Consider the following 16,125-nt stretch of genomic DNA (forward strand, 5'->3'; position numbering starts at 1 on the left):
ACCCCTCTGGCACCCTGGACAGGATCTCCTACACCCCATCCCTTGGCTGTGTCCTCATGTGGCAGAGAGGACCTCCGAACAGCTACTATGCCATTCTGGTGTACCCAAACCCAAGCAGAGTGCTGTCCCCTCCACCCCAGCAAACCTTTCCCAGCATGCAGGACAGTCTCAACAACCAGTGAAGGAAGGAACCTGGTGTATCCTTTCCGTACCCAGGTTTCCCCATGGTTCTCTCCTGCTGTTGGCTGACCTTTCCCTGAAGACAGGTGAGCCTGGTGTTCTTAATTGTGTGTTTCAGGCAGTTTTACCCAGGAGATGCATTTATTTTTGAGTATCCCATCTTAAAACTCAGAAAACGTCCCTGAAGCCACTCACCTGACCCCCATTTTGCAGTCCATAACACAGGGGGAGTCAAACTCAGCCAGCAGATCTTCCATCTGGTTGTATCGCTCCCCATCCTTGACCACATCTCCATGGTAGGCAGGGACATAGGGCTTCAGGACATCGTTCATGAGGCGGTCGAGGCAGCGCTGCTCCGACTCACAGTGCTTCTTCAGTATCCTGCCATTGGCTGCTGCCTTGAAACTACCTGAGGGTGACAAGGGACAATGTGGCACTTGCTTTGGATGGCGGGGGGATGATGCTGTGCCTTCTAAAACAAGAAGGGCAGCCCAACACCTTGGAAGCACCTCCATTTACACCTGCACCCAAGAGAGTCCCCACAGGCAGGGACTGAAAAGCTCAGGGTACCAGAGGTTTATGAACAGCACTGTCACCCCAAACAGAGCAGAGACTGTCTTGCAGCACCCAACACGTTCACTTCACATCCTCTGTGCATTGCACTGTAGGTTCATGCCCTTGTCTCTACTCTCATGTGTGAGGCACCTTTGTGCTGGGCAGCATCACCTTCTCTGCAGTGGGTCAGGAGGTGGGCCTGGCGCTCACCCAAAGCACCCAGCTTTCTGCTGCCCGAGGAAAAAGCAGCAATAATACCTGTGGGCCCTGTGAGACTGAAAGCTCAGAGCACCTTCACACCACCCTCCCAGGCATTTAGGCAAGTCACTCTCCTGGGCTAGAGACTGGGAGCTGTGACACTCATGCAGCAGCCTGAAGCAATTCAGCCCAACAAAGCCCATTAACCTGGGATAACCAAGGGCCTTTCCAGCACTCTGTCCCTCCCCATGCTCCATACCTGCGTGTCCCGCTAGCTGGATCCAAGGGTACTTCTTCTTGAAAGACATCACAAACGGGGACCAGTGCACCATATTCTTGATCTTCCTCCATGACTTGCTCTAAGGGGAAAAAAAATCATGAAGGTGAATGCCATGTTTTAAGCTTTAACTGCCTGTGAAGTGACTTCAGGCAGCATGGAGATGTTTTGGATAGGGAAAGAGGCACCAGAGCCAGCACAGGATGGAAGCAAACAGAAAATCTGCTCTTTTCCCATTGCGCTGTGCCAAGCTGGAGCCACTGGGCCTCAACTCCACATTCAAAAATCACGAGTAACTTCACTAAAATGGATGGCGTTACAGTGTTGTTCCAGTTGGCTGCCCCTGCTGCAGAGCGCCCGGCCATCCGCACTGCCTTGTCCCCGCTGCTGCATCCCTCTGCGGGAGCAGCAGGACATTAACCCGTCCCTGAGCACCACGTTAGATCACAGCAGATGGAGCGGGAAGGGAACACAGGCCTGCCATCCAGGCACAACACCGAACTCCACGTCCTGAGGGGAATGAGAGCACAGGCACACAGAGGCTTCCCTGCCTGCCTTTTGTTCCCCCTGAAAGGCGGCTGCTGTGTCCATCGAGCTGGCAACCCACGTGCACTGATCCGCCCGCTCTGGCCCATCCATACCTACAGCTCAGAGAACAATTCCCTTCTGGAATGTTGTGTTTCTCACCAGACAGACTGCTCAAAACTATTTACATGACTGTAACGAAGGCTGCACTGGACCTACGAAAGCCTCCTTCAAAGGCTCCTTCCTGCGAGTTTTCCCCTGGATTGTTCTAGGGAACACACCGCCAGTAAAAGGCAGGGGATGACCTCTTATCTTGGCCCCAGAAGGTGATGGCACAAACAAATTATGTGAAGGATATACAACGGCAACAATGGAAAAATGCCTTCTAGCAGGAGCTGGGACAAACAGTGTAGTCCTTGGCTGCTCCAGGCTTCTGGGTTCAGCTGGAAGCCAGCAGATAAATTATCCTCATTTGCTCCGCTCTGAAGGCATGGGAGGGAGCCTTCCAGAAAGCCCAAGTAATCTCTTCCTCGTGTTTGGAGAACTGGCCCCTGTTCCAGTAATGCTTCACAGACAGGCAGGGAAGAGCCAGCAGCCCCGACTTGCAGTTTGGATGCTTGCTGGGGGTGAACTCACAGCACAGGAATCCATGCTGGGAACTGCTGACATGTTTAAATGGCGAGCAAGAAGCCAGACAAAGATGGTAGTGTCTAAAGTGTGGAAATTACACCGGGTTACCCCTGCACTGTGCACCAGGGCCTAAGTAGTGGGCAGGAGAGGGGTGGGAGAAGGGAAGAAGAAAGGTCCTTCCCGACCTCACAGCCTGGGAGGAGCAGGGTAGCCCTTCCCTGGAAGGCTGCCCATGGCTGGGAGCATCCCAGCACAGCCTGGCAGTGGTACAGCAGCGCAGCAGTTTGGCAGGAGCTGCCCAGGCGTGGGGTGACACCGGGCATCCCCTTCGCCCAGGCTTCTCCATGCCGTGGGCTCGCTCTGCTGCCCAGCTTGCTTGCTTTGGCAGGGGGGTCGGGCAGTTCCCTACCTGACATGAGGATGAATGTTTTTATTTCCACACTGAGTGCCAGAACTTGTGTGGTTTAGCTGTTCTTTGTTCTCCTTTTGGCAGAGAGCGAAGGGGAAGCGGGGGGGTGTCCCCTCCTTTTGTTTTTAAAATAGTAACATCAAGTCCTGGCTGATGTCATGAAAAAAAGGGTGAAGAAAACGTCTCCAGGGGAGTTTGGACTCCAAACGAGTGTGACCCACATCCTCTAAAAGAAGGAGTCCTACCCTCACTTGCAGCACAGCATCATAAGTCACTCAGTCCCAGGAAACACGCCATGGCAATGTGCCTTCCCCAGCCAAGATTTTGTTTTTTGGTGGTTAGAGCTTTATAGTTAAAACCTTGAGGTACTTCAAACTGCAGGCAGAATGAAGGCAAGCAGACCCTAAAGCAGGGCAAGTCATCCTGGCTTCCCCCTGCCAGGGCTTTCCCAGGAGTAATGCACTCCATATTCCAGCACTGCTCCCAGTGCAGGGTAATGACCCTGAGTCCCCTGGAGACACAAAACACAGCAACAACAACCCTTCCACTGTTCTGAACGAGACAGAAAGTCAGTCACTCAGCACAGCCACCCAAGGAAGAGGTAGCACATCCTCACCCACTTTACGCCAGAGGGAAACATTTCCATCCAGGCCTCACCCGGTTTCAGGCACACCTTTAGCCAGGTATTTCCAACCCTAGTTTTAAGGACATGTGTAATGACTTTTTTTATGGCAAAGTTTGAGGCAGCTTCATCCATTTCAAGCCACTCCCAACCGGCTGGAAATCAACTGCAAGGTCAGTTGTCACTGCCGCAGGGGTGACCCACAATCCTGATTCACACAGCTCCTTTCCCCGGCCTTCACAGGGGCAACCACTGGACACTTACAGGGGAGAGGAGGGACTGTTGTCTCTCTTATTCCTTCAGGAGTCATTGGGTTTTTGTTTTACACTTGAGCCCCCTTGAATGTAATAAGGGAAAGTTTGCTTCATCAAAAGGACGTTGCTCTGTTGTGGCTGAGTTTTGCAAGGCGCAGCTCCCCTACTAAGCCAGCAGCTGCATGACTCCATCTGATCTCTGGGACAGGCTGCAGAGGGGAGACGGAGGCTGGACCATGGAGGAGCAACACTGGTCAATGTCCTCAGTGATCCTGCCATTCCCTTTGCCGGAGGATAGCCAAATTCACCTTAAGTAGAGAGTTGATCCAAAAAGTCAGCCTTTGTACTTTCCCTCGAGCCCCAAGAGAGATGGTAGGTGGCTTCTGACCCTCTGCAGGGTCCTTCCCAGCCTCTGGGGATGGCAAAAGGCCTCTATTTACTCAGACGCTGATGTGCACTCAGAGATCTCAAAGCCCATAGTTCGGGATCCTGATCATGCCAACCCCTCTGTCAGGTTCTGCAGCTGGCCATGGAAAACCTGAGCCACGAGGTTCACACCATTCCAGTCTGACTCCACAACCACATGCAGGAAACAGCCCCTCTGCTGTCTCCTGCCCTGCCTGATGCTATTAATAGAAAAAGGGAGCATTAAGGCTATTTACAGTAAAGAAATCTTCTTTAACACGGCCTGTTGGGAACTATATGGTCATCACCTCTGGGCTCGTCTGTAACTTCTGGTTTACATTTCAAGGAGTTATTTGCTCACACGTCCAGGAGCACAGGCACAGCTGTACGTGCATGGAGGTGTTATCTGTGGTAACTCCCCAGATACAGACAAAAGGATTTTTCACCATACTGGAAGAAATAGCTCTGCAGGTGGCATTACCAAGTGATGCTGGCGAAGGCCAGATTGCTCTTCTCATTTGCCTGCAAGGAGATGAGTCTGCAGGTGGTCATTTCAAAAGGTGAGCACATTTCCAAGTCTTTTGCATGATCAAAGCCTGCACCTGATGTGACACCCTGGCACCCAGCTCTACCCCAAACCCAGCTCTGTGGTTGCTTTGCCTCCCAGAAAACTCAGTGTTGACCGACTGCACTCTTGCACAGGCAGCAACAGCATGGAGGCTGTATAAGCAGAGAAAATGCACGAGGCATCTGATGCAATTCAACACTTTTTATTTAAAACCTGGTTCAGCATCAGCAAATGCCAACTGATTAGCTGTTAAGTAAATTATTTAGTGACTCTGGAAACATATTTAGATAGGAGGGCACTGTTTTCCCTAATAGTCTGCCACATGGAAATGAAGCTCAGCAACTGCAGAACCAACTCTAAAAATGAACTTTCCAGGGTTCCTGCAGCACACTGCTTCTGCCTCTGCCCTCTCACAGCTTTTGCTCGCTGCAAAGAGCCATGCCCCAAGCCAGCGGTGGGATACAGGCCGGAGGAGTTAATCCCTCCCAGTGAGCACCCACAATTGGTCAGTGGGAGAGGAGTGCTGGGAAAACAATTTTATCTGCTGTATGTTTAACTTTACTTATCTGAAGCTTAAAGCAAACTCTAGGCTTTCCCCATCTGTCAATAGAGCTGCGTATGGAAAGAACAACACAGGAGAATTTAGTGCCAGCACAGAAGGTCAGAGGATATATGGTGTTTAATTAGATTAAACAAAAAGTGACAGATGAGCTCAGTGCTCGCTGTACATTTTCCCTATTGCATATTTATTCCTTTAATGTCTGCTCAAAGGAGACGTGCCTTTCTCGGACTGCCTGTTGCCTCCCTTTCCCAGCATGGACACCGGTGGAATTTGACTGGTGTTATTCCCCATGCATGGAGCCAGCAGGGTGCTCTTCCCTTTCCATGCATTCAGCCAGAGAGATAGGCAGTAACTGATTTAATTTGCTGAAATTATGCTTTCCTATGGTTTTATGGGACTAAACGTTCCTGGAAATAGCAGGAGCTGGACCTGTATTTCAGTGCTTTTTATTAACTACAGCCTGCATGGTTTGAGGCAAGATTACACAGCTGGGGCAGGGGATGGAAAAGAGTGGGAGCAGCATTAAATTAATGATTTTCCCAATTGTGAAAAGAACTTCAGCTCCTTTTTCCCAGGAAAATCATGAAATATCCGAGGATCAGAAGAGGTGGAGGAAAACTATGAGGAGACAGTAGTGTCACCAATGTCCACTGCGTCCCCAGGCTTCATCAGAGTTCCCGCAGCCCAGGGACTTGCCTAAGTGACACCCTGGCTTTCCCTTCCCTTTGGAGAAAGCCCTGCTCCTGGGGGCTTCACTTCCAGCTCTTCCAAGAAGTGACATGAAGCTGTGGTGCTGTGGTTCCAGGGGTCCCTGCAGGCTCCAAGATAACTCACCCACAAATAGGAGGGGCAGCAAGTGACTCCTCAAATCTGGAGCCTTTCTGGTTTAATAAAACAAGGCAGCAAGAGCTGAGAAGGTCAGCCTTTGCACCACAGAGCCCTCCTCTTTAATAACTAAATGAGTGGGGGGAGTGTTTGCCTGCAGAGTTCACTCCGTGCCAGCCTGCTCCATGGCCATGCGCATGCAGCCAAGGAAAAAGAGGCCATTTAGTTTTCCATGTTTAAAAGAATGAATGTGTTTTCTTTTGCTCTTTAAAAAGTAGTTAAGGTTTCCCTAGTGATGATTGTTTCCCTTGACTGGGAAAAACCTTGTCACTGCAGCCGCAGCGGGGAGGCCAGCTTTGTTCATTGTGCTGGACGCTGAGGGCAGCGGGGCAGAGCTGGCAGGTACCACAGAATGACTCCTCCTGCTGTGTCCTGGCATGGGGGTGACCAAAATGCAGGATTCTGGGTGAAAAACCTGTGATGTGATGGTGCAGAGCTGGCATTATGCTCCACTTGGCTTTGCCATCTCTCAGCCCCTGCAACAGCTTCCTCTGTCCCGGCAACAACAGAAAGTGCCCAGTGACCATTTCAGCACGCACCAGGCTGTGACCACTGACCCTGATGCTGGCAGCAAGTGACAGCCCATATTTTACATCATCTTCTTCCTACACAAACTCCTCTCATCCTTGCCGATGCTTCTGTACTGCACAGCAGCTGAACAGCCTTGCTTTGGCCAGAGGAGCAGCCGGCAATGGAAGAGGGGGGCTTTGGATCAGTGGGCATTTCCATTTAGCCACAAAAGGCAGAATACAGGAGTTTCAGCAGCCCCCCAAAACCTGGCAGAGGCAATGCCAGTTCCATGTCCCACAGACACTGCTGAACAAAGATAAAGTGAGGCCCAACACCAGACTTCACTGAAGTTAATACAAGGACATACAGTTTGATGACTGAAAGGCACTTTTGGGTGCCTAGAAATTCTAGTGAAAACCCCCAAGCCCCATTAGATAAATTATTTTGATGGCTGCGGTATAGATGCTTCTGTTGGGGTGTAGTAGCTTCTGTTACTTTCCAAGGTCTCCATCTCATTTAGAGTGAGAAAAGAATCCTAATGTGTGCATTCTTTTACTTCAAACACTGGTTTTCAGAATAGTCTCATTTTAGCCAGGAAAGATTTTGTCTTTCACAAGAGAGAAGCCACTCCCCTCTGGCTTTGTGAGGAATGCCCTTTTCTCCAGTGGGATCAGAGAGTTGCCCCATGAAGAGCAAAGATCTGGGGTAGAGGGCCACAGAAATAAAGCTACTGCTTCTCTGGTGTCTGCAGAGATCAGCATGTGCGATAGAGGAGCCTCAGTAAAAACGCGTGAAAGCCAGGAACATCTGCTCGGATCATGGAAAAAATATTCCAGTGTATTGGAAAAAAACAGGAGCTTGTTGCAGGCTCCCTCTTCCTGCTTGTGATGGAGGCAAGGAGAATTAGAAACAGCAGAGGCAGATGAGTGAACAGCAGTCCTTCAGCTTGACCTCCTCTATGACAATGGAAGGAAACAGAGCGGCTGTGGGAGCCGGGAGCACGGGAGTCACCCATCGCCTGGACGGACATTTGGAACCTCCTCACCCACAAAGCGTGAGCAGAGTGGAGCAGCAGAGCAGGAGCCACGTCAACACCACACTCAGGGGGAATGGCTACAGGGAGGAGAGGTGGTGTTAGACCTCTCTGTCCAGTTTGGCAAAGAAGGAAAGAAGACAAAAAAGCCTAAGTGAGAGTGAAGGCAAAGCCTGCATTGGAGCTCAGAGTAGCTGAGCCTCAAAGCTACTGCTGTCTCCATGAGGCATTTCTTCCTGGTGGAGAGCCTTTACTGAAGCAAAGCTGAACACCTCCTAATGTAGATCAGCCACAGCTGACCCTCCCATAAAGCCAGTGGAATTATTAATTGCCAGCATTAGACATGTTCAGCCTACCCTCCCAAGTGGGAATTGATCCAGATCTCTGCAAATGTATTTGTTACTCATTATGTACACACCAATAAGATTTGTTAAGCAATTTTCAGCTTGGAAAAGGTAAGTGAGTAATTCAGAAACAGCTAATCACTTTTGGTGGACTTAAGCTGTACAGTGCTTCTTCCTCAGAAAGTAGCTAGCCTTTAAAAGTCAGCAGACTATAAAAATCCTTGCTGGTAGCCAAAAGTGGGCCTTGGTGAATTGATTTGTGAGAAGAGTCCCAGAGCACAGCAGCTCATTGGTGCAACACGCTGGCACACAGAGCTGCAGGCAGCCAGATCAGGCGTCCAGCTGAGAAACAGGATGTGCTGTCCAAAGATCTGACCCTGTATCCTTCTATCAGGGAACCTGTCATCGGCTTTGATAGAAACTACTGTTTCCATCTGGAGACTTGTGTTTGATCCCTTTCCCAATTCCAGGGGATTCACCACCATCTTTCTGGTTCCAAACACTGTTTCAGCTCATCAGCTGAGGACATGAGCTCCTGAGCCTGTGCTGGCTCTAGCACTTCTCACTCTCACACAGCCAGCAGGGAAGGATCCCCGCAGTCTTCCCAACCCTGCCACTGTGAATCCCGAACTGCTGCTAGCTCCCACATGCTGAGACCAGGAGATGTGCCCTTCTTGAAAGCCAACAACTGCATCAGTCTCTGGTTACTTGATTTGAAGCCCAGCTCAGCTCCCTACAGGCCAGAGCTGCAGCTTAGGATACGGAAGAGACTCAGCTCCTAAAAGTCACAACAGAGTGTCCCGGAGCGCAGTGGTTTGGTAAGGCACAGCCTTCCTGCAAGAAACAACCTGAACAAAAAATATGTGCTCATACAAGTCAGGGACATGGGATGGGAGCTGTAGGCTTTGCCATGTCCTCCCAAGGGATGACCCAAACCCTGGAGTCCTTTGGGAAAGAGGGGTATCAACACAGGGCATGTTGGGAACACAGGTAGCCAGACCAGCAGGAGATGCTAAAAGTCCCAGTTATTTCCAATCTGGCTGATTTAAATCGGAAGATAGAGTTAATCGTAGGACAGGGGCTGCCAAACACTCTCTTCTAGAATTTGAAGGTAGGTTTTTAGAAATTTAAACGAGGATGACACATCTACAGTCTGCCTGAGGGCACTCAGGTCAGAGACACCAAATGCAGGAGTAATCTCAATGACTGGAACAAAGCAGCTTTTAATACTTGCTTTTTTGAGTCTGATTTCTTTCTGTCAGCTTCAGGAGGTGACCCAGAAATCTTGGTACTGGCCTAGTCTGCTCTCTGACAAGAGCCATGACATGAGCTGAAATGGCCAGAGCTCATGTCCCCAGAGGGGGGTGGACAGGGATCTCCTCCCCCAACAAGGCTCAGAGCAGGCACATGCTGTGGTGCGATGATACCACATGGCTCATCTGTTCAGTCTGACATTGCCAGGCAGGGTGGACATGGGCCAGACAGGGCTGCCACAGACTTCCAGTGCTGCTGTAGCCATGTGAAGTATTTCCTCTGGCATAGCACAGAGGGCATTGATGCTGTAAATGTAACACCCCAGGAGCACAATGCCCATAAGCACTGACGATACACAAGCAAGGTTAACCAAGCCAAGTCATGCGATGTTAGTGAAGCAATCTGCAGGAGAAGCTGGATGAGAAAGGCCTGGCTTCTGCTGTTGCTGAAACCCCCAGAACTTCAAGCTGGTTTTGGACACAGAAAATCCTTCCATCGGTGTTCCCTTGCTCTGCCTGCTCTTCTGCTGTTTGACCATAACTGCACTTCACTTTGTGGAGTGTGTGGGTGAGAAATGCATCTCCTTCCCATGAGCATTTCCAAGTGAAATGTTCAGAAGCTTTTAAAGTGCCTTCCATGAAGTGGCAAGGCAGAGCTGGAAGGAAGAAAAGAAAGGGCCAAGCTGTGGCAGTGGAAATTTGTTTAGAATAGAAAATTTTTTAAATTAGTCATTAGTGCTGAACATCCCCACATTTACTGGGTATAGGAAGTGTAAAAAGGTGATTTAGAAGAGCAGTTGTAAGTTTCATAAACATGACTAAACTCTAAAGCTAAATGTTCAACAGGCGTGACCTTTTAATTCCCCTTTAAATCAGTTTAGCACTTTCATTTGTGCTTGGAGTCCCTCATGTTTGGATAGCACTTCGGTGATTTAAAGTACTATTTAGGAGTTTTATTGTCTCTCCTGCTTTGGAGCTGGGACCGCAAATCCTCTGCTAAGTGGCTGGACGAGTTTCTGCTTGCACAGGAGCTCCTGGGAGCACCAGCCTGGGTCGGCCATGGCTCCCCAGCACTCCCAACACATCACCATGGGATGGTCCCCTTTTCCTAGGCAGCTCCTAAATACAACCAGCAACCAGCAGAAGCTCCTGCAGGAATGGAAGTGCAGCTTGATCCTCCTTGGTCTCAGATCCTTACAGAAGGAGCATAGTAGAAAGATGATGGCTTTGGGAAACCTCTTTGCCCGGAAAGGGGCATTGCAAGCAGCCAGGAATCCACAGGCACATGCCAGGCAGCACCTTCCTCACAGCTGCAGACCTGCTGTATATGCACCACACAGTGCCCAAAGCATCCTCCCAGGAGACTCAGCACAGCATCTCAGAGGCTTTGGTCTTTAAAGAGTACTAAGGGCTATTAAAAAAGCGGCCTAAACCTGAAGGCAAAGAGATTTGTTACAGGCACTGTGCGCCCACAGGGCAGTGTCTCTGTGTGCTGCAGGTAAGGGCAGTGCAGGTCGGCTTTTCAGCTCTCCATTAGTCCTGGCACCAGGGCTTGTTGGCATAGAAGAGAATTCTCTCCAGCAAATGAGACAGATATAAGCTCGTTCACCATGATCTGCTTCCAAGCCCACCTTGTTGGTGCCCTCAGACTTTCTCCTCCGCCAGCTTTCCAGCCACACTGCCCTGAATGGGTATGGGAAGCACAAACCATGCACTTTAGAACCAGCTGCTTGTGGGGACTCCTTCCTCCCTGGACACATCAACCACAGGCTGTGCTGGAGCCAGGGGCTCCCAGGAGCACAGCAAGACCAGCTAATTACATGGCTTCAAACACGGACCATCTCACATGCTCAGCTGCTCATTCCCAATTCTCCACGCAGCAGCGTCAGGCTGAGAACAGGGACTGTATCCCCATCGACTTCAGCCACACTACCCCACTCCCAATCCATACAGATCCAGACCCTGGCTGCACTCACGCTCTGCCAGGCAGGCTGCTCGTCACTGCCACACCCAGGAGCGGGCTCACCCAGCCTGGCACGGACAGAGGGTGGCACCAGCTCGGCAGAGCCAGAGCACCGGCTGTGTGCAGCCACTGCGCCGTGTGGGACCCTGGAGACCAGCACGGAGGGAGGAATTAATGTTAACTGCACACCTCAGCTGCCCCCTGGCCCACTGCAGCCAAAGGGCTGACAGCGAGCAGACCTCACACAGAACCAGCAGTAATTTTACCCTCGGCTTCATTTTTGGAGTTAGAGCCCTACGTGCACCCCTTCACCATTTTAGTTATGAGTCATCGAAAAATGTCAGCTGTAGCCACACAGCTCAGCTCCTGCAGGGCCAGGTACATACCTCTGCTCCCAAAGGCAACGTCCTGCCACGCCTGCCTGCTGCCAGAGCATCCGAGGAGCCGCCTGGGCAGCCCTGTGCCAGGGCAAGGCCAGCGCGGCGCTGGGGGAAGAAGCCGTCACGGCAGCAGGCAAGGAGCTTTCTTCCTACACCGCTTCTTCCACGCTGCCTTTGAAGCTTGTGCGCAGAGCTGGCAAGCCCTGCTGCACCCCGGCACTCCCCTGAGCCCTTAGGGAAAGGAACAGGATCCTCGGAGACAGAGAGGGTTACCCAACCCTACATCCTGGTGCGGCACGCGGGGTTGGATTTTCCAACCCAACCATGCTCTGACACGCAGAGGTGGGGCGGGGGAAGAAAAAGAGGATTTCAGCTGTTAACTCCTAAGAAATTGAGGAAAAAACTTATCACTCCTGTATAAATGGCCACAATCTCCTGTGAGCTGGTGCATGCCATGCTGCAGAGGTGCCAGCTGGGGGAACGCTGGGTTTTTGATGGAAAGTGGAATGCAGGGGCCAGCAAAGAAATTGTCTGCTTTGGTGCATGTTTACAGCCTTACACAGGGTGCTGGGGAGAAAAAGGTTTCTCTAACTCAAAAGGGAAATGCTCATCTGAAACAGGAAAACGGAACTTTCTTTTGAGCATTTATAGCGGAAAATTAAAACCTCTGCAATGTCTGTGTGTTGAATCCCTGGGTGTGCAGCAGGGAAAGGATGCCTGGGGAGAAACACCCTGCCCCTGCCAAGTCAGCTCACTTGGGACCCCAGGCAAGCCCTGGGGGCTGATGCTGGCACAGGCACAAATGGGAACATGCTGAGGTTTTGGGGGGAAACACTATTCAGGGCAATAATGTTTGAGGCAAAATTCAAACAGATTTGGCGAGTGCCCTACGTGGAAGTCCCGGATGTGGGAAGAGAGGGTCTAAGTTCTACAGCAATGCTGACAACACGCTGACCACAAACAGCATCACCTAAGGGTTACCCAGGCAATTCAGGTTATAAAGACAGATCCAGAGATCTGGTTGCTTTTTTTAAAAAAAAAAGGGAAATTGTTTCTAAACCAAGTATTTCTCTTGAAAGAGGTTATTTTAAGGCAAGTGGAGTGACACAGTGTGACATCCTTTAAAGAGGTAGAGATCATAGGTTTCATATTAAAACCCAGAAAGCCTTTCTTGGAACAGCACTGTTATGGCTGAAGAGGATTCTCGAGAATTTTCTGGTCCAAAAAAGGAGACAAAGATGAAGGGTAGTTATATCTAGCCATATAATCGTGAGGGCACTTGCAGAGGCAATACAATGAACCCATTATAAACATGGGTGTAGCTCAGGCAGAGTTTAGCTCATTGTGTCCTAGCGTTTCTAAATATATTTTGTCTTGAGAGAAGAGCAAGGGAGAAGAGAAATGAATATAGGGAAGACGCCCAAGTCTTCCGAACGACTGGGTTTTCCATCAAGGCACAAGCCCACGATCTCTGAGGCTGCATCTGTGGGTAGCAATTGGTTGCTGAAGTTCTCCTGCTGCAGGCAACTATGTTTAGCTTCTCTTAGAAGGTGAAGGAAGCAGAAGAGGAGGAAAAAAACTTAGTCATCTTCTCCCCTCAGACATTTTGCTGTTCATTTACTTCAGCAGCACATGAAGCACTTAGTCACTCTGTCTCCGACAGGCTTTTTCTATTTTTATTTTTCCAAATCAAAATAAAAAGAGAAAAAGGAGGTTCCTTCCCAAATAAGCAGCTAGTGGAGGAGGTTGGGGGTGTGAGCAGCGAGTGACCAGGACTTCACCCCACAGCTCAGTGCCTGCTGCAGACACCCAGGCGAGTGTTTGCAGTGTGCAGGAGGAGAGGGCAGGCACTGCCGCTTCCTCTTGCTCAGCAACAGCTCAATGAGCTGCTTCAGCAAGCCAAGGTGCCAAGCTTCCTCTGGAGCTGAGATCTGCTTCGTGCCCCTCAACAGGCATTTGGTACCTGCCCTCACAGTAAAATCAGTGTTTCAACACACCACTCATGTTCCAGGTGTTTTCCTGCAGCAAGGCAAGGATCACCTTGCAATCTAAACCACACATCCACCTTGGATGTCCTCCATTCTCCAACTCAGAAATACAGCGTCAGAGCAGCACTTCCTTTGGGGTTGATTTTAGTAAGCCAGCAAGCACAGCTCCTGCATTAGAGTCCTTAAGGATAGAAACTTCTGTCAAAACTGGCTTTGTCCAACAGTGTTGTAGAACACAGGAAAACTGGTGCCCTTCCTGACTCCTCTCATCCTCAGGAGCACAGAGGACCCTTGGCACCGTCCCCTCCTCCAGTGAGCTTTTTGATTGTGAAATGCAGGCACCAACACCAAGGTGCACACTGGCGCTGAGATGCTGCCTCAGAAGGGAGAGCGCAAACAGCAGCGAGAAACAAAGTGTCTCTGAATGCAAGTGCAATCTAGAGCTGGGCATTTGGATTATCTCCCGAGCACAGTATCTACCTGAAGTGTCTGACAACAGGGAGGCAATCCCCAAAACTCCCATCTTTTCTTCCCCCATCAGAAAGCCAACCTGCTAGCATGGCAGTGACCCAGTGCACTTTACAACTGACTCAGGATGGGGTTTTTGGAGGGCTCAGAAGGCACCCAGATGGCTCACAGCTTCCTGTTGCTTCAGCTTTACAATAAAGCAACATAAATAGATCTTCATTCTTTGTTGACACTTGATGCTGTACAGCAAAACACACATTGTTAACCTAAAAATAGGAAACACTGTGGCAGCTTTGAAGAAATTCAGCGTTTTTCCTGTACTGATGCAAACACAGTGGCCGAGTGCCAGATGCCTCTGTCCTGCTTTGAAGAACGATGAAATTCTTCACAGCGCTCGTAAATTACTGCTTTGTTAGCAGCCGGCAGGCTCCAGCAACACCAGCAAACCCTGGTATTTCCTTCTTCTCCCTTGGAAGGGAGGGGGGGATGCGTAATGCTACATTTCATCCCCCGTGGAGATGGACAGCCCCGCGCACCTATCGCCGAGCGCAGCGCAGGCGGAGGTTGCCAAGGCACCCGCTGACGCACAGCCGGGCCCCACTTCTACATTTTTCCATTACACGGTGTTGAAGCTTGCAGAGCAGGAGGTAGCTTTCCTGAGTGAGCAACTGAGAGATCAGTGAGATGGCAGGGCTCTGCAAGGCATGCTGCGTGCTACTCACACCACGTTTAAAAGAAGGAGTGCACGATGCAGCCAGAAGGCTGCCTTGTTTGGAACAAATGAGTGCACGTTTTCAGATCTGGCTTGAAAAAAAGGGCACTCCTACTGCTACACCTCTCAGAGTGTGGGTAGAGAAAAGTCAAGGCTCCAAGCAGAGCGAGGTGTGGGTGGAGGACCAAAAATTCCTGGTGGCTTTCCCTGTGGAGCACAGCGGTGACTCCTGGAGAAGGATGGGCTGATGCAGTCCTTACTCCAGCATGTTACACAGGTACCTGGGCATGCTAGGACCAGGGCAATGTGGCTGTACTAGCATGGGCACTGCTGCCAGTCCCACCCACAGGGATGCCCATCCCACTGCATCCCCAGTGCAATTTAAGGGGGCTGAGCCAGCCCTGCTCACGCCTGGGACAGGTCTCTGCCTTGCAGAATGGATGGGGAGCAGCAGCACAGCCTAACCACCCCAGCCAAGAGCAGCTGCTTGCCACACACATGCTCTCTCCCAGCTCCATGCTTTGGTGGCTCTCAGGGTCAGGTCTCTCCAGATTTTCATCATAGTTCATGGACTGATTTTAACCCTCCTCTCCCACTGCTGGGTGCCAACAACCACAGGGATGGTCCTTCAATCAGCAGCTCAGGGCAGCAGCCTGCCCAGCTTCTGCACAAAGCCAGAGCGACGTGACACCTCTGGTCACAGCTTTTCTACCTCCCACACAGCTCAAAGCTGCAGGCCAGGCCTGTGAGGTATTAAATGCCACCAGACACAACAACTTACGCAGTTTTTAACCACCTCAGACCCTCAGAGGTGGGCAGCTGGGGAACATCAAGCCATTTCTGGGCAAACCTATTTCAAGTACAACTCAAACATTTTGGGGGATGGAGTATGCTTGCTAGAAGTTCATCTAACTGTTAGACAGTATCACACATGGTGTAATTTCATCATGACAATTCAGAATTAACATTTTAGGGTCAGTGTTTCCTCTTTGGTTCGGTGCTGTGTTCACAATCCTATCTGTCCTTCCCTGGTGTGGGCAGAAGTAGCAATCTCAGCATTCCTTGCAGGGATCTCCTGCCCTGCAGGGTTAATTCCCCCACCACTCCGGGGCACTGTGCAAGTACTGGGAGGCTGCAGCTGCTGTCACAAAGCCACCCCCCCTAGCAGTGTGCTGGCTCACAGCGTGGCCATACCGTTCTCAGAGTCAGGGATCAGCAGACAGCTGTAAAACTGAAGTATTAGTTCAGTGGTACTGCATCATGGCTTGGAAAACCTCCCTTGTCTGAAGGAAAAAAAAAAGGAAAAAACCCCCATGTGTTTCCAAGCCCTTGAATTGCTCCTGTTGTTGATTAGAGATGGAAGGAAGCTACAGACAGGCACTCTCACCTACGGGGTGATCGCTA

General features: G+C 50.6%; 1 protein-coding gene across 1 annotated transcript in view; it reads right to left on the reverse strand.

Annotated features, from left to right (window-relative positions):
- ITPKB (inositol-trisphosphate 3-kinase B) overlaps positions 1 to 16,125 on the reverse strand; it is a 67,640-nt gene that overhangs the window by 14,517 nt on the left and 36,998 nt on the right. The window contains exons 3-4 of the mRNA XM_069009286.1: positions 1,193 to 1,292; positions 376 to 589 (exon numbers count right to left, since the gene is read on the reverse strand). Of these exons, the coding sequence (XP_068865387.1) occupies positions 376 to 589; positions 1,193 to 1,292 (314 nt within the window). The remainder of the gene's footprint in view (positions 1 to 375; positions 590 to 1,192; positions 1,293 to 16,125) is intronic.

The sequence above is a fragment of the Aphelocoma coerulescens genome, chromosome 3 (genome assembly GCF_041296385.1).
Source record: "Aphelocoma coerulescens isolate FSJ_1873_10779 chromosome 3, UR_Acoe_1.0, whole genome shotgun sequence".
Taxonomy (NCBI): Eukaryota; Metazoa; Chordata; class Aves; order Passeriformes; family Corvidae; genus Aphelocoma; species Aphelocoma coerulescens.